A 24,475-nucleotide genomic window follows, 5' to 3' on the forward strand; every position below is an offset into this window, starting at 1 on the left:
ACCGGCAGTATTACCGCCTCACAGAAGGTACCCTCCAACTCACCAAGATCAGCAAACTGTTAATGGCTCTCGACAGTGACAGACTGGCCGTACTCAAAGGCAAGAATTTGGACGAGATGCACATTGATCCGGGTGGCAAGTGGAAAATCTGGTGTCTAATGAATATTTTTGACTTATACCTCGGTCATTTACATATGTTTCTTTTCAGAACCGGTCCAGCTACAGAGTGACATATCGGATGATGAGCAATCCTCCATGACAGAGGGACAAGTGGACAAGCGTTTAGTCGACACTACCATGTCAGAAGAGAAGTGGTCTATGGACCTGGCAACACGGGACCAGTACCCAGCCATGGCTTCCAAAGGTAGGTGTAGCACGCAGTTTTGCTAGGCAGGTAAAAAGTGCGGAGGAAATCCTGGGACAGAGAGGAGGTCCAGGCTGTGGAGAAACACCTGATGAGGTTTATACAGACATGCCGGGTGCCCGGAAAGCGAGACTGTGTTGCGTGCCTCATGGCTGAACCATCCGTACTGAAAGATCGGAAATGGTCGGGGATGAAATTCTACATAAGGAACTGCATAACCGCTTTAAAGAGCGATCAAACTTGTTGAAATGATGCAAAGTGGTTGAATAGGGCTGTAGCCTTCATGGTTAGGTGCCGGTGCAAGCGGGCATGTGAATGTCCTCAGACAGTCAAAATACATGTCACTTTCCCCATCTTGCAGTCCGTGTCAGTACTTTATGCAAAATCAAAGTGTAAATCTCATGTGGTAACTCTGGTGACAAACCGTTCCTACACATACCCCTATGATTGTTCTGTCTACAGGACATTAGGAAAGGGGTGTCCCTATACGCCATGTTCCAGACATGGATCCTCACAATGCAATAAAAACAAGTATGTGTGCGTTTCATCTATCATAACATGGCCACCACATAATGACTATTTGCCACTGGCATGACTCAATGTTGTGTATATGCAGTCACAAAGTAGGACCTTTATAAAAGCAATAAAAATATATATATATTTTAAAATATATACAGAAAAAATAAATGCATTTAAAAAATTTACTACAAAAATGAAACAGAATATTAAAATAGAAAATGACTGAAACTGTTCCTTTGTCATGATTGACACTTGCTCCCTTTCATGCGCCTGCAACTCTGTACAAAACAAACACTTTTGCCTTATGTGAGATTTCACACAGGGCCTTTACACTGTAAGCTCTAGCAAGCAGGTTCATCTTACCCTCCTGTTTCATGGTTTGTTAACGGTATATTTATTTGTGATGTGTTCAAATTTGTTTGGTAGATCAGCTGTCGTAGGATCTTAATAGTAAATTCTAAGCAGAAATAGCTGCTATTTTGGGAAAGTATAAACGTTTATTGCTGAACAGAAAAGGATGTACCTTTAAGGCTAACTTTATCTTGTTCCCCGATACCACTGTTGCTAAGATTACCAGCTACAGCAATCTGCTGCTGAGCCTAAAGGCTTTCTGGAGGAAAGATGACCCTGAATTGTAATCCAATTACTGACGGTAATCACTTGTATAGAAGATAGAATCAGCCTTATTGTAGAAATGATCTTGATCAGATAATCCTGTCCTTGGCATAATTGAAGTACTGGCGTTCTCTGTATTGTAAAGGTTTAGGACATTTATGGGAAGATGATCAACTACAAGGAAACAAGATAAACTATAGCTACTGAATTACCAAGGAAAAATGTATTGGGTTTACTGAACATATCCTTCTAAAATCTGTGATAAAATGGTATTTTATTTTAGACTGAGATATAAAGAAAATCAGTGCTATTAGGCAGTAGGCACCAAAGTCATAAAAGATTACGGACCCGATTCATCAACGAATGTAATGTGCGTTTTTTTGCTTTTTTTTTTTTAAATGTACATATATTGGATATATGCACATCTGTATTCAACAAGGAGCAGATTTGAAGAAATATCTGTTGATGAATAGGGGTCTAGGTCTGCTCTAACAGACAATACACTGTAGGATATGTCCAAAACATACCGGTATGTGGAATATCAAGTCACAAACTATTTATGTCACCTGTTAATTATAGACATTAATGACATTTTAAATTTTTTGCCATGAAATACATTAGGATGTTATGAATGTCTACTGTACATAAAAAGCATTTTTACAGTTGCTCCTGATTGCAAATACATGTTCTAGCATACATACACAGCCGTTATCATTAGTAATCAGCACGTATAACAGACCTGTAGCTGGTGAAAGTAATACAACTGGAAGTCAGGTATATTTGAGATGCCCAAAGCTTGAATCAGAGACTGCTTAGGGTGCACAAGCTAGAAATACCATTACTGTACAATCACTATGTGCATACGCCTGTTCCCTCCCGTTCCGCCCCTGGAATCGCAGGCTGTAGGAGGGTCCTTTGCGCTCAAAGATTAATTGGACACTCCTGCGTTCTCTGTCATATTGTTAGTTTCTGGGCATGCACAGAGTGATTTTACGTAAAATACGGAACATACCGGCATTTATGTGCATTAATGAATCAGGCCCTACATCTCTACCAACTGAAAACTGGCCTCAAGAAAGCTATTTTTATACACATTGCACACAGGCTATTAAAGTCTTCATGTCAATGGCTAGTTGTGTGGTTCATCCGAATAGGATCAGATCGATTTGCTGGTCAAGGAAATGTATATCAATGTGATTGCTGACACAAACGAATTAGAATGGCCGAATGTTGCAGCACAGTGAAAAGTCATTGCAACTGAGGAAGAAAAACCACAAGATAACTACAAATCTATCATGAAAGCAAATCCTAAAGCATCTCAAAAAGGTGGCCACCGGATGGTTTTGTAGTGGCTATTTGACCTGTTGCAGACACCATGCAAGGAGAGAGCCATGAGCAGTGATGCTGGCATCCTCTCCAGATATGTATTTCAGCAGCTATTTACAGTTCAGGCAACAGTTGGAATTCAGCACGAGAGAAAGACAGCATAGTTACCAATGAAGCACAAACCCAGTAGTCAGGCACATTCAATCCTGCTGGTTGTAGGAGCCTCAGCAGTGGGGTGAGTAACCATAGGGGAGGGTGATGCGGGAGGGGTATCTCAAATGATGCAATGTGAACAGGTCAAATTGGGAATGATACAGAAAAAGCGCTACTGTGACTACATTGGCAGACACAGTAAAACGTTCCCTGTCAACCACTGCAATAAAGAATAGATAACTATATGCTAGTTACAGAAATATAAATTAAAGACAATGAAAGTTTCTTCTTAGGAAACAGTGCTGTATGTCATTGTCACTATTGTCATTATTTCAAACCCCTTGCTTCGTAATCATGAACATTAACACGTAGGTCTAAGGAAGAACACATATAATGCAGATTTTTGTTGTTGATGTTGTTCCGTAAGCAAAATATTAAAATGCTATGTTACTATAAGAAAAACTGCTCATGCCATCTTATTGTCATTAGAGTATCACTCTTCTCTAAAATAACCAAATCCACAGCCAATCCTTCCAGTGTTCTAGACCTTTTGCATATCGTTGTGAATTTCATTGCCACCAATTGACTAGAAGTGGTGCTGCATAAGCTGTATTTGTTTTTACATCAACTTTGCACATTTCTTCATATGGAGAATTGCTGATATCACACAAATTGCAAGTGTTGAATAAGGCAGAATACCACAATCTATTGCATAATATAAACAGGTGATCAATTAACAATATTTGTTATTCACTGGTGAGGGCCTTTCTAGTCAAGATAATGGTTTAAAATGATTTACAAAAATACAGCTATTCTTCTGTTATCTGGAGTTCTATGCTGAAATGAGCAGACCTGTATATCATAGAAACACACCACAGAAAGCAATAAGGAAATATTTTCTTAACATTCATATGATTTAATTAATATGAACTATGATTATTTGCAAACCATTACCCTCAATCATACTGCTGTTTTATATATGACAAACATTTAATGGTGTCCTGTTCCTTTTTGCAAATTAAGGGGTTGGAAGTTCCCCACCTCCCCCCCCCCCCCCCCATCTATCAGGATAAAGGTTGCCATTTAGTTGTTGTTTCTTACACCTTTAACTCACCTTGCGGCAAGGAAGTGGATATACACTATATGGACAAAAGTACTTGGCCACACCTGTTAATTATTGAATTGAGGTGTTTCAAGACCCGTTACCAGAGGTGTATAAAATCAAGCATCTAGCCATGCAGTCTCCATTTGCAAACATTTGTGATACAAAATGGGACATTCTGAAGAGCTCAGTGACTTCAAGAGTGGTACTGTGATAGGATGACACCTTTGCAATAAGACGGTTTGTGAAATTTCATCCCTGCTGGATATTCCACAGTTAACTGTAAGTGATATTATTAGAAAGTGGAAGCGTTTAGGAACAAAGGCAACTCAGCCACAAAGTAGAAGACCACATAAAATCACAGAGCGGGATCAACGACTGCTAAGGCGCATGGGGCGTAAGAGTCACAAACGCTCTGCTAATTCCATAGCTGAAGAGTTCCGAACTTCCACTGGTATCAATGTAAGCACAAAAACTGTGCGACGGGAGCTTAATGTAATGGGTTTCCATGGGCAAGCAGCTGCATGCAAGTCTCACATCACCAAGACCAATGCCAAGCATCAGATGGAGTGGTTTAAAACACACAGACACTGTACTGTGGAGCACAGGAAAAATGTTTTGTGGAGTGACAAATCACGCTTCTCTGTTTGGCAGTCAGATACCTGCCTGACTGTATTATGCCAACTGTGAAGATTGATGGAGGAGGGATAATGGTATGTGACTGTTTTTCAGGCTTTGGGCTAGACCCCTTATCTCCAGTGAAGGGCAATCTTAATGCTTCAGCATACCAAGTTTCTATTTCAACATGAAAGCAAAGACAACAAAGACATGGTTTGATGAGTTTGGTGTGAAATAACTTGACTGACCCGCACAGAATCTTGACCTCAACCCCATTGAACACCTTTTCAGATGAACTGGAACGGAGATTGCGAGCCAGGACTTCTCGTCCAACATCAGTGTCTGGCCTCATAAATGCTCTACGAATGGGCACCAATTCCCACAGAAACACTCCAACATCTTATGGAAAGCCTTCCAAGAAGAGTGGAAGCTGTTATCGCTGCAAAAGTGGGACCAACTCCATATTAAAGCATATGTATTTCAATACAATATTATTAAAGTCCCTGTTGGTGCAATGGTCAAGCGTCCGAATACTTTTGGCCATATAGTGTATTTAGACTGTTCTGTCATGCGATGTCCACATCCATTCTTGTGGAAAACTTTGTTCTGCTGCTCTCCAGTCCCCGGCCTTAGTGTAATAAATGATGCGATTTTATTTACCACTATATGGATTTCTTAAAGAAAACTGTATTAATAAATGGAGAGCTGTGGTCTGCCAAGGTCTAGTGTTCAGAGCTAGTAAGAGGAAGTGATGAATGAAAAACAAGACTAAAAAGTTAGCAGTGCTATGCTGCATACTGGTATTAAAGTGGTAAAGTGGGTTTATTATGTACAACAAAACAAACTAAAGAGAACTTTCATATCACACAGGATTATATGAATAAAATAAAAATGTATTTAAAGAATATTACTCTTATTAAGTAAAGTGTGGCAGTAATGAGCGACATTGTGATCATTCTGCAGGAGAATGGCTGTGACACTTCTCCCACTGACCAACACTTACCCATTAAAATGCTCAAGAGCTTCTGAACTCTGGAGCTGACTCCAACAATTCGGTAAAGACCTTGCTCATTGATTCCTGTAGGGAAAAAAAAGCGGTATGATTTATGTATGAAAATGACAGAAAAACCAAAGTGTTTAATATAATATTTAAGGCTATGAAACAACAATAAAGCACTGCATGGATGGAAAAAAAATATATAATGCCTTTCCATTTCTTCTTGCTATGAATGAAAATGCACTGCAGCTATACTAAAACAGCAAGACAGTACAATATTATATTGATTGTTATAATAGACATATGCCTAAGAGATATTTTGAACAAAGGTTATTGCCTCTCACAGCTCTGCACTGATCCTGAATTTCATAGGTTACATTTCCTGTGCTTAAGAAAACAAAATGGTAGCTTCTAGTCATAGTGATCTATGCAAATAAAAAAAACACAAAAAAAAGTTCCCCCGAAAAGTTATAATGACACACTTTATATTAAAAGATGCACTACACTTATTACATACACAGGAAAAAAATGTATACAGTGCTTCATCATTATAATTATTGACACTAATGATACTATATTTAAAACTGCAGCATGGCTCTCCTTACAGCTTCTATAATCAGCTTCTGGGATAACCACAGTATGGCTCCCTCCTTCTATTCACAGTAACCTTAAGCATGGTCCCTTATTTCTCCTATTATTTCTCCTAATAAGCCCTATTTCCTCCTTGCCACCATCAAACTGCTGCTGGTAGATAGGATTTAATTGCTACTACAATCTCCATTAGTTGCTGCCTTCTGCCTACTAATCAAGTAAGTGACGACTAGAAGAACAAGTGGGAGGTAACAACTATTTCTTCCTTAAGGACTGTATGTAATGGGGTAGGGTTACCTTAGCAAAAATACATATTTCCCATCCCACAATATGTTAAACCTAATAAGCCTTCGTGTTTTTTACTCTTCTTCCAGTTTTTTTTTTTTCCAATACTCTTTTGGTTTCTAAATTTTTCTGTGCACCCAATGTAATAATCTAGATTCAGCTCAGGTTTCTTGTAATGCCCCCGTACTAGGCTCTGATTGTTTCATTAAACCAGCAAATCAAGGGCTTAGATTATGGCCTGTATAACAGATTTTGCTTCGAACACTGGCCATTAAAGGCAATTTTTGCATTCTTTCAAAAGATGGCTGATACTGCAGTAAAAGAGACCAAATATACTGTACATCACAGAACATGGGTTGGCTACTATTCAGCAACTTTTTACATAAATAATATTTTAAGTGTAAGGGCATTTTATTTAGTGTGTTTACCTTTTCTTTGACTTTTTTTTGCTTATATGAAATTGTATAAATAGTGAGGATTCTCTCTGATTCCTTGAAAAGTTGAACCGGAGGAACAGTAGCATTTTCTTTACTAAGTCTATGGTTACCACTCAAGCTCAGGAACCACTGTCACAGCTGTCCTAACACTACATTCTTAGCAACCACCTGCCTACTGGGGCCCTTGTGAATATACTGGTGAATGGATGGATAAGAGGGTCAGTCATGTGCTTGCTGGATCTAAGCACGAACACAGCACATTACTTATTGCAGTCGATGATGGTTCAAGTCGCCCATTTTAGGAAACTAATCTAAAGACATAATAAAGTCTCATAGCAATCTCTTTAGTGTTTTATACTATTGTGAAGCATAATATTTAATCAGTGTTTCTAGTAGAAATACCAATCATTACAATCTAGTTACAATCATCTGACACTGACTGCTAGCTCACCTTTAGGAATAAGCAACTCATGAAGCTTTGACACAACTGAAACCCTTGGAAGCAGTAAATGCTAATCACAGGAACAATAACAACTGCCAATCTCTTTATTCAAAAATGGTATTAAAAATGTCAAGTTGTTTTTAAAAGACTTAATTGGTTCCGTTTTTTACGAATCATTAGCATAATGCAGTCACATTCTCCAGCTTTCACTTTGAGATTCAATAATAAAAGACAGCATATGGATTGTAGTTGCATTTGGTTGCACGGTCTTGAAACATGATGTATTATCATATGTGATCTCAATAATATATAAGTAATACAATATATTATTATATTTGTATTATCAGTATGCATACGGATTACAAGAACCAGAACCAACTGGACACCCAGTTGGCAGCCCCGACTGAAACCCTGGCAGTGAAGCACCCTTACAGCAACTGATTTATTGGTAGTTCATATGTGTAGTGCTACAATATTTTGTATAACCATTACAACTGGCTATATTTACTTGCTACAAGTCAAACAGCTCCCTCTCTGCTATTTTCAATGTTTGGATATCAACTTCTCAATTCTACTAATCTTGGAGTCCATTCTTAAAACGGTGGGTGCAAAAGTAGCCATCCACTTACGTGCCACACATTTTGTTACAATAAAATGCAACTTTTAAACAATAATTATAGTACTTTTATTCCCATGTAGCTCAGTAGCCTAACCCAGAAACAAACTTTGGGGTTAGGGATATGACCTCTGATGAGATACAGGACTCTAAACTTGCTGTCTGCCAGAATGATTAATTTTGTACACTTACCTCTATGGGAGGTACATTTAGGACAAACAGAGTAGTTTCTAAGTTTTTCCTTAAAGTGTTTTTAGGGTGAAAATCTCTGTACAGATTACATTTTTGTATTAGTTTATGTGCTGTTTTAGTGAAACTTCATTAAGTAATATATTAGTTAACTATAGAAACCTATTTATACCTTGCTGGTAGATGTCCCACGCCCCATCATCTCACATAAAGTTACATAAACTAATCCTATAAAGACAAAATATAAACCCACTGAGAGATTTTCCACCAATTCAATTAAAATGGGGCATTTAATTAATAGAGCGCGAGAGAGCGCGAGAAAGAGAGAGAGAGCGCGAGAGAGCGCGAGAAAGAGAGAGAGAGCGCGAGAGAGCGCGAGAAAGAGAGAGAGAGCGCGAGAGAGCGCGAGAAAGAGAGAGAGAGCGCGAGAGAGCGCGAGAAAGAGAGAGAGAGCGCGAGAGAGCGCGAGAAAGAGAGAGAGAGCGCGAGAGAGCGCGAGAAAGAGAGAGAGAGCGCGAGAGAGCGCGAGAAAGAGAGAGAGAGCGCGAGAGAGCGCGAGAAAGAGAGAGAGAGAGCGAGAGAGCGCGAGAGAGAGAGAGAGAGAGCGAGAGAGCGCGAGAGAGAGAGAGCGCGAGAAAGAGCGAGAGAGAGCGAGAGAGAGCGCGAGAAAGAGCGAGAGAGAGCGAGAGAGAGAGAGAGAGAGCGCGAGAGAGCGCGAGAAAGAGAGAGAGCGCGAGAGAGCGCGAGAAAGAGAGAGAGAGCGAGAGAGCGCGAGAAAGAGAGAGAGAGCGAGAGAGCGCGAGAAAGAGAGAGAGAGCGAGAGAGCGCGAGAAAGAGAGAGAGAGCGAGAGAGCGCGAGAAAGAGAGAGAGAGCGAGAGAGCGCGAGAAAGAGAGAGAGAGCGAGAGAGCGCGAGAAAGAGAGAGAGAGCGAGAGAGCGCGAGAAAGAGAGAGAGAGCGAGAGAGCGCGAGAAAGAGAGAGCGCGAGAGAGCGCGAGAGAGCGAGAGAGAGCGAGAGAGCGCGAGAGAGCGAGAGAGCGCGAGAGAGCGAGAGAGCGCGAGAAAGAGAGCGAGAAAGCGCGAGAAAGAGAGAGAGAGAGCGCGAGAAAGAGCGAGAGAGCGAGAGAGCGCGAGAAAGAGCGAGAGAGCGAGAGAGCGCAAGAGCGCGAGAAAGAGCGAGAGAGCGCGAGAAAGAGCGAGAAAGAGAGAGAGAGCGAGAGAGCGCGAGAAAGAGAGAGAGCGAGAGAGCGCGAGAAAGAGCGAGAGAGCGCGAGAGAGCGCGAGAGAGCGCGAGAGAGCGCGAGAGAGCGCGAGAGAGCGCGAGAGAGCGCGAGAGAGCGCGAGAGAGAGCGCGAGAGAGCGCGAGAGAGCGCGAGAGAGCGCGAGAGAGCGCGCAAGAGCGCGAGAGAGAGCGAGAAAGAGAGAGAGAGCGAGAAAGAGAGAGAGAGCGAGAAAGAGAGAGAGAGCGAGAAAGAGAGCGAGAGCGAGAGCGAGAAAGAGAGAGAGAGCGAGAAAGAGAGAGAGAGGGAGAAAGAGAGAGAGAGCGAGAGAGCGCGAGCGAGAGAGCGCGAGCGAGCGCTCGAGAGAGAGCGCTCGAGAGAGAGCGCTCGAGAGCGCGAGAGCGCTCGAGAGCGCTCGAAAGAGAGAGAGCGAGAGAGCGCGAGAAAGAGAGAGAGAGCGAGAGAGCGCGAGAAAGAGAGAGAGAGCGAGAGAGCGCGAGAAAGAGAGAGAGAGCGAGAGAGCGCGAGAAAGAGAGAGAGAGCGAGAGAGCGCGAGAAAGAGAGAGAGAGCGAGAGAGCGCGAGAAAGAGCGAGAGAGCGCGAGAAAGAGAGAGAGAGCGAGAGAGCGCGAGAAAGAGAGAGAGAGCGAGAGAGCGCGAGAAAGAGAGAGAGAGCGAGAGAGCGCGAGAAAGAGAGAGAGCGAGAGAAAGAGAGAGAGAGCGAGAGAGCGAGAGAAAGAGAGAGAGAGCGAGAGAGCGCGAGAAAGAGCGAGAGAGCGCGAGAAAGAGCGAGAGAGCGAGAGAGCGCGAGAAAGAGCGAGAGAGCGAGAGAGCGCGAGAAAGAGAGAGAGAGCGCGAGAAAGAGAGAGAGCGCGAGAGAGCGCGAGAAAGAGAGAGAGCGCGAGAGAGCGCGAGAAAGAGAGAGAGAGCGCGAGAGAGCGCGAGAAAGAGAGAGAGAGCGCGAGAGAGCGCGAGAGAGCGCGAGAAAGAGAGAGAGAGAGCGCGAGAGAGCGCGAGAAAGAGAGAGCGCGAGAGAGCGCGAGAAAGAGAGAGCGCGAGAGAGCGCGAGAAAGAGAGAAAAAGAGAGAGAGCGCGAGAGAGAGCGAGAAAGAGAGAGAGAGCGCGAGAGAGCGCGAGAAAGAGAGAGAGAGCGCGAGAGAGCGCGAGAAAGAGAGAGAGAGCGCGAGAAAGAGAGAGAGAGCGCGAGAAAGAGAGAGAGAGCGCGAGAAAGAGAGAGAGAGCGCGAGAGAGCGCGAGAAAGAGAGAGAGAGCGAGAGAGCGCGAGAAAGAGAGAAAGAGCGAGAGAGCGCGAGAGAAAGAGCGAGAGAGCGCGAGAAAGAGAGAGAAAGAGAGAGAGAGCGAGAAAGAGAGAGAAAGAGAGAGAGAGCGAGAAAGAGAGAGAGAGCGAGAAAGAGAGAGAGAGCGAGAAAGAGAGAGAGAGCGAGAAAGAGAGAGAGAGCGAGCGCGAGAAAGAGCGAGAGAGCGCGAGAAAGAGCGAGAGAGCGAGAGAGCGCGAGAGCGCGAGAAAGAGCGAGAGAGCGAGAGAGCGATAGAAAGAGAGAGAGAGCGAGAGAGCGCGAGAGCGCGAGAAAGAGCGAGAGAGCGCGAGAAAGAGCGAGAAAGAGCGAGAGAGCGCGAGAGAGCGCGAGAAAGAGCGAGAAAGAGAGAGAAAGAGAGAGAAAGAGAGAGAGAGCGCGCGCGCGGAGAGAGAGCGCGCGAGAGCGCGAGAGAGAGAGCGCGAGAGAGAGCGCGCGCGCGGAGAGAGAGAGCGCGAGAGAGAGAGCGCGCGAGAGCGCGAGAAAGAGAGAGAGCGCGAGAGCGCGAGAAAGAGAGAGAGAGCGAGAGAGCGCGAGAAAGAGAGAGAGCGAGAGAGCGCGAGAAAGAGAGAGAGAGAGCGAGAGAGCGCGAGAAAGAGCGAGAGAGCGCGAGAAAGAGCGAGAGAGCGCGAGAAAGAGCGAGAGAGCGCGAGAAAGAGAGAGAGAGCGAGAGAGCGCGAGAAAGAGAGAGAGAGCGAGAGAGCGCGAGAAAGAGAGCGAGAGCGAGAGAACGCGAGAAAGAGCGAGAGCGAGCGAGAAAGAGAGCGAGAGCGAGAGAGCGCGAGAGCGAGAGCGAGAGAGCGCGAGAAAGAGAGCGAGAGCGAGAGAGCGCGAGAAAGAGAGCGAGAGCGAGAGAGCGCGAGAAAGAGAGCGAGAGCGAGAGAGCGCGAGAAAGAGAGCGAGAGCGAGAGAGCGCGAGAAAGAGAGCGAGAGCGAGAGAGCGCGAGAGCGAGAGCGAGAGCGAGAGAGCGCGAGAAAGAGAGCGAGAGCGAGAGAGCGCGAGAAAGAGAGCGAGAGCGAGAGAGCGCGAGAAAGAGAGCGAGAGCGAGAGAGCGCGAGAAAGAGAGCAAGAGCGAGAGAGCGCGAGAAAGAGAGCAAGAGCGAGAGAGCGCGAGAAAGAGAGCGAGAGCGAGAGAGCGCGAGAAAGAGAGCGAGAGCGAGAGAGCGCGAGAAAGAGAGCGAGAGCGAGAGAGCGCGAGAAAGAGAGCGAGAGCGAGCGAGAAAGAGCGCGAGAGCGAGCGAGAAAGAGCGAGAGCGAGCGAGAAAGAGCGAGAGCGAGAAAGAGAGCGAGAGCGAGAAAGAGAGCGAGAAAGAGAGCGAGAAAGAGAGCGAGAGAGCGAGAGCGCGCGAGAGCGAGAGAGCGAGAGAGCGAGCAAGAGCGAGCGCGAGCGAAAGAGAGAGAGCGCGAGAGAAAGAGAGAGAGAGCGCGAGAGAAAGAGAGAGAGCGCACGCGAGAGAAAGAGAGAGAGCGAGAGAAAGAGAGAGAGCGCGCGCGAGAGAAAGAGAGAGAGAGCGCGCGAGAGAAAGAGAGCGCGCGAGAGAAAGAGAGAGAGCGCGCGCGAGAGAAAGAGAGAGAGAGCGCGCGAGAGAAAGAGAGAGAGAGCGCGCGAGAGAAAGAGAGAGAGAGCGCGCGAGAGAAAGAGAGAGAGAGCGCGCGAGAGAAAGAGAGAGAGAGCGCGCGAGAGAGCGAGCGAGAGAAAGAGAGAGAGCGAGCGAGAGAAAGAGAGAGAGCGCACGCAAGAGAGCGCGCGAGAGAGCGCGAGAGAGAGCGCGAGAGAGAGCGAGAGAGAGCGAGAGAGAGAGCGAGAGAGCGCGCGAGAGAGCGCGCGAGAGAGCGCGCGAGAGAGCGCGCGAGAGAGCGAGAGAGAGAGCGAGAGAGAGCGCGCAAGAGAGAGCGCGCAAGAGAAAGCGCGAGAGAGAGAGAGCGAGAGAGCGCGAGAGAGAGAGCGCGAGAGAGAGAGCGCGAGAGAGCGCGAGAGAACGCGAGAGAGCGCGAGAGAACGCGAGAGAGCGCGAGAGAACGCGAGAGAAAGAGAGAGCGCGAGAGAAAGAGAGAGCGCGAGAGAAAGAGAGAGCGCGAGAGAGAGAGAGAAAGAGAGAGCGCGAGAGAAAGAGAGAGCGCGAGAGAAAGAGAGAGCGCGAGAGAAAGAGAGAGAGAGAGCGCGAGAGAAAGAGAGAGAGAGCGCGAGAGAGCGCGAGAGAGAGCGCGAGAGAGCGCGAGAGAGAGCGCGAGAGAGCGCGCAAGAGAAAGAGCGAGAGAGAGCGCGCAAGAGAAAGAGCGAGAGAGAGCGCGCAAGAGAAAGAGCGAGAGAGAGCGCGAGAGCGCGAGAGAGAGAGCGCGAGAGAGAGAGCGCGAGAGAGAGAGCGCGAGAGAGAGAGCGCGAGAGAGAGAGCGCGAGAGAGAGAGCGCGAGAGAGAGAGCGCGAGAGAGAGAACGCGAGAGAGAGAGCGCGAGAGAGAGAGCGCGAGAGAACGCGAGAGAGCGCGAGAGAACGCGAGAGAGCGCGAGAGAAAGAGAGAGCGCGAGAGAAAGAGAGAGCGCGAGAGAAAGAGAGAGCGCGAGAGAAAGAGAGAGCGCGAGAGAAAGAGAGAGCGCGAGAGCGCGAGAGAAAGAGAGAGCGCGAGAGCGCGAGAGCGCGAGAGCGCGAGAGAGAGAGCGCGAGAGAAAGAGAGAGAGAGCGCGAGAGAAAGAGAGAGCGCGAGAGAAAGAGAGAGAGAGAGCGCGAGAGAAAGAGAGAGAGAGAGCGTGAGAGAAAGAGAGAGAGAGAGAGAGCGAGAGAGCGAGAGAAAGAGAGAGAGCGAGAGAAAGAGAGAGAGCACACTATATGTATCAATTGAATGCCCCGTTTTATTGCTGATTGCCAAGTTAAATTCAGCTTAAAGTTCATCTGCATATCTTTAAAAACATGTTGTGACAGTCTAAAGAGTGCCAATGGCCTCCACTTGCCAAACATTTCTAATTTGCCCATCTCTGGCAATAAATAATTACCCCATATTGGGGAACGTTACCTTCCAAATATTTGCCTACCTTTAGCCCATCACAGATGGCAGGCAATAGCACCTTCATATGTACCACAACCCTTATTTGAAGGTAAATAAGTCACCTTGTCCCCAAAGGGATATACCTGAATCTTGATTCCTGCAAGGGAACCAATCTGTTAATTGCTGCTGCTGTGTGGCCAGATTGCATATAATGGGGGTTAGAAATAGTCAGGTGAGGAGTGGTATGCTTAGATCACCCATGACTTCATCACAGTAACCTCTGCTTTTTTTAGTCTGTTTCCTAGTCCCTTACATTGAGGTCATAATGGATAACAATTTACTAGCAGACATCTACATAATTATGGACTGGATCAACTGTTAATGGTCTCCAACGTATCCCGTCAGCATACTCCACTGTACATTGCTTGAAATGTTATTTCCTAAGAACCCTCAGCCATCCATGCAGGACCATATAGCCAACACACACACACACACACACACACACACTGGCCTGGTTGGATCCCTAAACTAAATAAATGCTACCATGGCAAGAGCATTTGTACTACGCAACAAAGATCAAAGTAATTGAAATTTCTAAGAAAGTCTCAGTAATTCAGTAAATGTCCATGTGCTCTAGTGCTTTTCTGAGAAATATTTTAGCTTATTAAACAGAACAAGCCACGGATTCATTAGAAAGGCAACAACAGTGTCATTCAAGGGAAGTGAGTGGAAGTAGTATGAAATGGATTCTCTTTCACTCAGCAGTTAGTCACAACAAATATTTATTGCCAACAAATCCATGCAGAAGCCGCTCTGAAGATTCAAAAGAATAGAGCGCTAATTCTCACTATTGCTGGACCCCCTCATAGTCTATTTATAACTTCTGCACCTCTTGTAAAATCCAGGCAAACAGAGACCAACGCACTGTCAAAAAGGATTTCACCATTTCCATATGCTATCATCAGTATTTTGTTGGTCTCTATCATTAAGCACTATAGCCTGTATTAGGGGGAGGAGGGGGCCGGAGGGGATTCCCTACAGGATTTTCTCTGTCTCTTTGGAACAGCTCAGAGACAGACAGCGCATACACTGTTCTCATGCAGATGTTTTTTCTCATCACCTTCCCTGGAACACCATTTATTATCCTGTTGTTGTATCTCATCTAGACTTGATCCTCCAAGGGTCTCACTCATAACATGCATTCCCTCAGGCTTTGCATGGCATACCTAACAAGTGATCGCTTTCACTACAGGAGGCATTGATGTGGTGTGCTCCATCTGGTTAGTAAGAGCTGAGGAGGATTCATCCACTTTCCCACCTCCAAGATTGTGAGCAACCTGCTCAAGCTGAACAACTGCATCTCTGTTCAACTGGAGAGAATTTACACCCTAACGGTTTCTAGCAGGCAATAAGGGGAGATATTGCATTTAAACAACACAAGCCGGAGCCGCCATGATGCTTGATGTACTAATTTGAAACTTGTTACATTTCTTTGCTTGCTTGTTAAATTACTTAGCTTGTCCATTCTCCTGTACTTGCTCCTCCAGAGGGACATCTCTAAAGTACTTCTGCCCAGATAGAAGTACATGAGTGGATGACCCACTCAGTACTCCCAAGCATTTGACAATCACACATCCCTATATTTTAATATAAGGCTAGTCCAATGCCCAACGTGTGCCTTGTATCAATTTCCTGACTGCTATTAGTTAGTAGGATATGGACTGCAGTATCCTCACTCCTTTTGTGGTATATAGTTTTTGTTTGTTTTATCTCCCAGACATACAGCTCTACTGAAAATATTGAAACTTTGACAAGAAAAACACCACATCTTGAAAGTATTCACTTTGGTTGCAAAAGTCAAGACGCATCAAACTCAACTTTTCCTTTTATCAGTAGGTCTTAGTTTAAACTGGTTGTGCACATTATTAGAATTATTAAGAAAAATGTGTTGGTGCTGTCCTTACTCATGTTGAAATTAGGAGTGTGGTTTTTATACAGTAGACATAGAGGTCACTGATCACAGAGCACCACTACAGAAAAGTCCTAACTTCTGTTCTAAGTACCCCTTTTCCTCCTTGCCAATTTCCATTTAAATAAAAAGGAAGGAGTATAAATGGCTAGCATATTAAAATGTAATCAGAATAAGAAGAAGAATTGCAATTAAACTGCTTGGAACCATTTGCAGTCATTTTCTATTGCTGACTAATCCTTATTTGTTTCCTAAACAGGTGAGAGCCACAATGTCACAGACAGCTGTGCAGCCTTGATTAAGATCATCAAATTGACCCAAGCTTTATGCCATCTGTTGTACAGCAACACTTGTCCTCACCTCTTGTTTCCACAGTCTGTATACACTTCCGGATGATGCTGAAGCCAATATTGTCCAGCTGGGCAGCTAGGAAGAGACAGAAATATACCATTTACTTGTTGTCAGATACATAATATGTAAAATTGTCTTTGTCAGGTAACTATATGGAAGGTGCCAATAATCAGAAGGCAGCACCTCTCCTTTATTCAACTATATATGTGTGTATATATATATATATATATATATATATATATATATATATATATATATATATATATATATACATACATATATATATATATACACATATACACACATATATACATATACATACATATATATATACACACACACATATACACACACATATATACATATACACACACACAAACATTTTTAAGTATTCTTAATCAAAGTATGGGTGGAGAAAAAAACACAACCGTTATTTACATAGTAGCTAAAACCCTGTAATTTACCAAAATACTAGATTTGAGAAATAAATATTTTGGTGAAGGTAGATCACATTTATTGGTCAATATTTTCAAGGCACAGAGCAATAAATAGAACTGTGATAACATTGTAAGATAAGTTGCGCCCCAGTTGAATTGGGCAATGACAACTTTTTTTTCATCTTAAATTGTTCTATTTCAACCACCCTCGTCCCAACAACAAAAAAAATATAAAACATTAAACCGTTTAGTTACAGCTTTCATACTTTATGTTCTCATAATATACAGTGTATAATCACATTATTTAAGTAAAAATATACGTCAAGATATAAACAGTATACTGAAGATGACTATGGACAAAGGTTTTAAAAAATAAAAAGTTAATTTGGCGACATCACCATATGGCAGGAGTGGACAAAAAATTCATTATCCAGTCAAATTTATGGTGCAAGTAGGACCATTTAGGAAACCAGGTAATATATGATATGCATCTAATGATGTCAACATAAATGAATCTCAAAAAAAGAGTGTTTACATTATTTAGTGAAGTGGATACCTGGCTCCTGAATTTGTCAGCCATACCTTAGTGCACTTATCAGACAGAAAATGTTTACTATCTGATATATTCTGGTATGAATACAGAAAAAATGAAAGCGGGGGGGGGGGGGGGGGGGGGGGAATAATAGAACACTAAACAAAACTGCTTCTAAATCCTTAGGCATCTCATGTGTAATGTGCAAAGAAAAAGAAAAACTAACAAGAATTGTACGACGATAAGGATACAGTATAAACAAAGCAAATAACACACAAACATATGGGGAGGGTGAGGGTGAGAATTACGTTCAAAAATCCACACAAGTTACATACTATTTAATTTAAAGGAACTTCAGGTTTGAGCAAATATTTATTTTTAGCATTTGCCCACTAATTACATATGCAGAATACATTAACATATAAACAAAGGTAATCTAAACGACAAACAAACAGCATTAATCTATTTATTAAAATACTGGTGGGCGGGGAAATGTGTGAAAAAAAGTTGGCTGGGCGCCTAAGGCAAGGTTGTTTATGAGGAAAACTGGTGGGCCGGAGGGCGTGTGAGAAAAGCTGGTGGCGTGTGTTACAAAAGCTAATTGGTACACGCAACATGTAGGAACAGCTGGTCGGCAGGGGGTATGTAAGAGATATTCCGGTAGACATAGGGGGGTCATGTCAGTATGCAACAAAACTTCTCATGTGACAGGGGATAAGAGTGCCGAAATTCACGGCATTGAATAACGGGGTCGGGGCTTAATATGATTAAGCCCCGCCTCCGCCCCACAATGACCTGAATTTCGGGGAATCCGGGACGGTTTGCCTACTCTTCCGGGAGTCTCCTGGGAATTCCAGGAGAGTAGGCAAGTATGAAGTTAGCATTGTTAGATTGCAGAAGAAAGCAAAAAAAAAAAAAAAAACATTTGGAGCCCAACCTCTAGATATCCTGCATTTGGTCCTGGGCAGCAGTGAAGCCTGCGTATTTTGATTCAGACATCAGTACATCGGGATACCAGTGCATGTGGCCTGATGCAGCCTTACCAGGCAGCCTCAGGGAGTTAAAAGTTACTATTTTTATTTTACAAATCTCAAGTATTTGTGGGGCTAGGATGTGGGAATGGGGGGAGGAGGAGCGTAGGCTGCAATTTTGCCTGAGGCTCTAAGAAAGGTTGGAGTGTGTGAGTGTCCGAGTGTCTTAATATTACAGATGTGATTCTGCTGGAGATTTGCCGGTCTCTGATATTCATGAAAGCGCTCTCGGTGAACCTTGAACCTTCAGTCACTCTGGATGTTTCACCTGCAGTTTGTTTAAACAACTGAACTGGTTAAATAGTGACTTCTAACGCCAAATAGGACTTCGTAACATTGCCCCTGAAGAAAGTCATAATCCCTGACCAGTATAATAATAATATTAATATACACACTGAAATATAGATGATTTTTTTTGTAGCAAGAAATTCTCTGCTGATCATTTTGAAAATTGAAGAGACTGATCAATAAAAACTACATATGACCAAATCTATTCATCCCGGTGGAATAGCAATAGGATCTTATTACTTTTCCTAACTGATCTCTATTATACTGAAATGCTGCAAAGTGAAAATTCACATCTGGGAATTTATTAAAGAGAGATAAAATATTTATTTTGTGCAAACTTATGATATCCTAAAGGCATTCAGCTCAATCCTCAAACTGAGATCTGAAACAGTCAAAGTAATAAAATATAAGACTCAATTATGCAGTTCTGTGGTTGGGCTCTAACTATTATTTTATATTTAATTTATTTGACTTAACATAATGCACAGAAAATTAATAATTTGCCTATATCTTTGCTTGTACGTCTACACGAAATTATACCACAAAAGCACTCTGGTAGATGGAAGGCACAGGATAGATAGATATTCTATAGGATAGTTTACAATGTGTATTACTTAAAAACTAATAAAATATTATGAAATAATACAAAACAAAAATTAAATAAGAAGATTTAACAAGAAATATTAATGATTCTGCAGCTACCTGGTGATCTCTATATATATTTCTATATATAAAAAGTATACATTCTTAGCGAATACAATACGTACACACACACACACACACACATAGAAATATATATATATATATATATATATATATATATATATATATATATATATATATATATATATATATATATATATATATCTATATATCTATCTCTATATATATCTATCTATTTCTATATCTATATCTATACACACACACACACACACACACACACACACACATACATACACTCTCTCACTGCTTCAATAACGGTTCCTGGACACACATTCCAATCTCCTGTTCATGCTGCAGGAGAAGCGGCATTGGCAAGTTAATAAAGCAGAGGAAGATTGAGATAATTTAGGAACAGCTTTATGAAACGTAAAAACAGGGGGCTTGGAGCAGGAAAGAAAAAATTGGAGGAAAGACTTGTGTACTCAAAAGGAGCATGTGCATATATATATATATATATATATATATATATATATATATATATATATATATATATATATATATATATATTTATTTTTTTTTTATTTTTTTTTTCACTATTGGAGTTTCTAGATTAGATTTGTTCTGCATGAAAATGATATCTGGTAGGAAAAACTGAGAATGAATATATAAAGGGCCTATAGATCCCAGGAAAAGAAACTTGTAAAAAGCCTGTCATTCTCAAAGTTAAATTCCAACCCCACATAAGCGATTTATCTAAATACAGAGTTACACTATATGAGTTTGTCTTTTTTTCTAAGAGTATGCTGCTCTTTAGAGGACTTTGTGTAATTTGTCTGCTTATGTTTTTCCCCAGGTTTACGCGGTTTGCTACACAAGTATTTTGAAGTTATGGTGGACATTATAGTCAAGTGTGATTCACCGGAACACTCTGTGATGGTCATTATTCCGGTTCCAATAATGCAGACAAAAATTAGCCGGACATAAAAATTCCAATTAGTGTAAGGCTGACAAGGAGGAAATAGGGACTTACCATATAGCAGACATACAACATTCCCCACACGCTTAATTACCGGCAGATTTAAATTGCGACTTTCAAAAATGTCTCCAGCTTAAATGACATCAGTTACAATGGCCAGAGTGAGATGGCTGGTTTTACAGCAGCAATGGGCAGACCCGTCGCCTGGATTCCATTATACAGGCGACGGGTCCGCCCATTGGCATGTGGGGCAGCACGGTGGTTTAGTGGATAGCACTTCTGCCTCACAGCACTGGGGTCATGAGTATGATTCCTGACCATAGTCTGATCTGTTTGTAGTTTATATGTTCTCTCCGTGTTTGCGTGGGTTTCATCTGGGTGCTCCGGCTTCCAACCCACACTCCAAAAACATACTAGTAGGTTAATTGGCTGCTATTAAATTGACCATAGTCTCTCTCAATGTGTGTATTTGTATGTTTGGGAATTTAGACTGTACGCTCCAATGGGGCAGGGATTGATGTGAATGAGTTCTGCGGAATTAGTGGCGCTATGCAAATAAATGATAGTGAGTAATCAATGTTGCACTGGCAAAAAGTACATGCTACAGGAAGTCCTTTTATTCTAACTGCTATCTGCTGATTGGAGGCTGAGTTGAAGCAGCACTGACTGGCTGAGAGGGACCAGGTGACTAAATCCAAGATGGTAGCACCCATGGTTTCAGAGAGATCTCTAGAGTGGAGACAGACTGACTAGAATCCTCGAGTGAGATGAGAGACCAGTAAAACCTGAAAACCGCAGGGATAGCTTAGAAAGACAGCAGAGGGGTAAGAAACAGGACACGAGAGCCTGGTGCGTGACAGCACTCCCCTTTTTGTGGGTGGACTCTAAACACATCTTAGAATTTTGCATGGAAGATATGGACCAAGCGTGAAGCATAAACATCAGTAGCTTTAATTAGGGCTCTTTCTTCAGGACCATAACCTCTCTAATGGATAAGATACTGAAGATGACCATGATAAATCCGTGAAGAGTGTATCCTTTCTACTTCATATTCAACTCCTTGGTGAGTTTGGATTTTAGTGAGCGTAGAATGAAACTTATTCAAGATCAAAGGCTTCTACAAGGATATGTGGAAGGAACTCGGGACTTGCAGGAATGGAGGGAGTTTGAGTTTGTAAGCCACTGGGTTGATGACTCACTCTTTGGGAAATGGACCAATGTAGCGAGGGACAAACTTCAGGGAGGGTACTTTAAGCCTCGGTTTGCGAAAGGAAAGCCAGACTAGCCCCTTGTTTGAGACTGGGTATTGCTCGACTTTTGCGATCAGTGAATTTATTTTAATTAGAGGAAATCTTTAACGGGGAAGAACGAACATCCTTCCATATTTTAGTGAACAGATGTAAAATGCTACTATCAGCAGCAGGTGCAATGGCAGAAGGAATTCTAGGATGAATTCCATAGACAGTGAAAGAGTGTAGACCCAGAGGAGGAGTAGTGGTAGAGATTATTGTTGGAGAATTCTGCCCAGGGTAAAAGTTCTCTCCAATTATCTTGTTAAGATGAGACAAACAGGTGAAGAAAAGTTTCCAAAGCCTGATTGACCCTTTCAGTTTGTCCGTTTGTTTGGGGATAACAGGCAGACAAAAACTTAAGCTTCACATGGAGGGATGAATACAAAGACCACCAAAGTTTGGCCACGAACTGGACCCCATGATCACAGGTTATTAGTCAAGCATGGAATCTGAACATTTCCAGAACAAACAATTGAGTTAGTTTTGGAGCAGAGTCCAGTGAGTGGAATAAAATGGGCCATCTTGGAAAATCTGTCTACTGCAGCCCAGATGGCGTTGAACCCATCAAAAACAGGAAGGTCAGGAAAGAAGTCCGTAGACAGAGGAGTCCAGGGTTCAAGAGGAATAGATAAGTGTTGAAGTTGAGCGACAGGTGTCTGATGAGGTATTTTGTGCTGGGCATATTTAGAACAGGAAGCTTTGAACTCTTGGATATCCTGCTTAAGAGTAGGCCACCAACAGTGTCTTTGGATAAAATTGAGAGTATTTTGAACTCCAGAATGTCCAAAAAAACAGGAAGCGTGAGTACATTGAAATACAAGTTCTGGAGCTTCGAAAATTTTCCCTGAAGGTGGGGTATCATCATCACCATGTTAGTAGTCGCGGCGGCCGCGGGCACCGCCGCGACTCTCATTGTCTCCCAGCTCCTGACCCGGCCGTCGCTATGGCGCCCGGGACACCACTTCCGGTCCCGACGTCCCGGTTGCCTAGGCAACAACCAGGACGCCGGAGATTACATCACGCAGCGCCCGGCCAGCTGTCAGACAGCCGAGCGCATGCGCACAGGGGGCATAGTACTCAGCCAATAGTGGCTGATTGAGGAGGCCCTGCTACACTTCTACTGGCTGTATGCCAGTAATTTATCATGCAGCCACCTGGCTGATTATTCCTGCTGGATATCCTGTAGCCTCATTGGCCATTAGTAATTAGCATTAGGCTATTCCTGTGAATGCTAGTAGGGCTCTGTTCTGATTGGCCCCTGGTACTACTTAAGGCATGAGGACTGAACCTCACTGCCGATTATAGCGTCCTGTTCACAGTTCTGCTGCCTGCTTGTGCTCTCTCTGTTTGGTGTTTAACCTGTGACCGACCTCCCGTGTATGACCCTCGCTTGTTCCTGGACCTTGAACCTACGCTTCTAACCCTGACTATTTGCCTGTATTCCGGATTCTGCTCCTTTGCCTGTGCCCCTGATCTTTCGCTTGTCCCTGGATTCCGAACCTGTGCTTGTGACCTCTGACCTTGGTTTACCCTGCCGGATCCCCACGCTGCTGTCCGCTAATCATTCCACTCCTGGGTTCTCCTTAGCCGGTATACGATTCTCGACCCTCCGTCAGCCTGCGGCCAAGTCTGTCCCCACCACTAGGGGCTCCAGCGAACACCAGGCTTTGGGAGTAGACTCCGAGTTTCACTGTGCTGGCTAGGGAGTTCCTAACATTATAACCGGCCTAAGAAAATTGGTGTTATACTGCCATGGACAACGACGAAACGGATCTGTCTTCAGCCCAGATCCTGGCGAACCAGATCCAGACGGTTTCTCAAGTCGTGCAAGGTTTAGCCCAGCGTTTGGCAGCCCAAGAAGAGGCTTCCAGGAACGTGCAGCTTCAGCAAGCCGCTGCTGGCGTCACACCAGAGCCGAAGATGAATTTGCCTGACCGTTTCTCTGGAAGTAGGTCCGCTTTCCGCAACTTCAAAGAGAGTTGCAGGTTGTACTTCCGCCTGAGGCCACGCTCCTCTGGTTCCGAACAGCAAAGGGTAGGGATCGTTATATCTCTACTTCAGGGTGACCCCCAGTCTTGGGCCTTCTCCCTTCCTTCTACCAGTCCAGCCTTGCAGACCGTGGATGCCTTCTTCCAGGCCCTGGGGTTACTATATGATGACCCAGACAGGATGGCCTCAGTTGAGTCTCATCTCCAGGCATTAAGGCAAGGATGGCTTACCACTGAAGAATATTGTGCGGAGTTCTGGCGATGGTCCACCGATAGCGCCTGGAATGATCCGGCACTGCAGAGTCAATTCCGCTTGGGTCTTACGGAACAAATTAAGGACTCCTTAGTTCAGTATCCAGTACCCGTCTCGCTTGAAGTTTTGATGCAGCTGGTCATTAAAATTGACCATCGTATTAGGGAACGGAAAACTGAGCGGGAGTCATCAATACCTCCTGGCGCACCACCCAATTCTAGTGTTACCTTGCCGGATTTCCCGGAACCCATGCAGTTGGGTGCTTATCACTTGCCTCTGGAGGAACGCTCCAGAAGACGCTCACTAGGTCTTTGCGTATATTGTGGTCAACCAGGACACCTAGTTCGTTTCTGTCCTAACAAGGCGGGAAACGCCAAAGCCTAAGCGCTGGAGAAGAGGTGCACTTAGGTCTTCAGATTGTCTCTTCAGAAAACTCTTTGTTGGTCCCTGGACGTCTAGTTTTCCATGACAAATCCGCGGATGTGACAGCTTTCCTCGATAGCGGTGCAGCAGGGAACTTTCTGTATATCCATTTGGCTCAGACGCTCAAGATTCCGGATATCAAGTTGGGATCAAGCATTACCACCTGCGGTTTGGATGATAACCCCTTGCCTGGGGGAAGAATATTCGCTAAGACTCCAATGGTTCAGCTGTGTAGGAGCCTTCCATGTGGAGGAGCTCTCTTTCTTCCTGATTACCTGTCCCTCTGCTCCATTGATTCTGGGGTATCCTTGGCTTCGCAGCCATAATCCTCTTATTGATTGAAAAAGAGGGGAAATCATCCGTTGGAGCCCAGAATGTTCAGTTTCTTGCCTGACTCTACCCCTTAGAGCTCTCCAGCCTAGTCTGGATTCACTGCCTGCACCCTATCAGGACTTTTGTGACGTATTCTGCAAAAGGAAAGCTGATTCACTTCCACCACATC

General features: G+C 44.0%; 1 protein-coding gene across 6 annotated transcripts in view; it reads right to left on the reverse strand.

Moving 5' to 3' along the window:
* Positions 1-24,475, reverse strand: part of ARHGAP26 (Rho GTPase activating protein 26) — a 453,586-nt gene that overhangs the window by 200,803 nt on the left and 228,308 nt on the right. For all 6 annotated transcript variants that reach the window (XM_075209689.1, XM_075209691.1, XM_075209688.1 and 3 more), the window contains exons 13-14: positions 16,100-16,165; positions 5,701-5,775 (exon numbers count right to left, since the gene is read on the reverse strand). In XM_075209689.1, coding sequence (XP_075065790.1) covers positions 5,701-5,775; positions 16,100-16,165 — 141 coding nt within the window. The remainder of the gene's footprint in view (positions 1-5,700; positions 5,776-16,099; positions 16,166-24,475) is intronic.

This window comes from Mixophyes fleayi, chromosome 4 (genome assembly GCF_038048845.1).
Source record: "Mixophyes fleayi isolate aMixFle1 chromosome 4, aMixFle1.hap1, whole genome shotgun sequence".
Lineage (NCBI taxonomy): Eukaryota > Metazoa > Chordata > Amphibia > Anura > Limnodynastidae > Mixophyes > Mixophyes fleayi.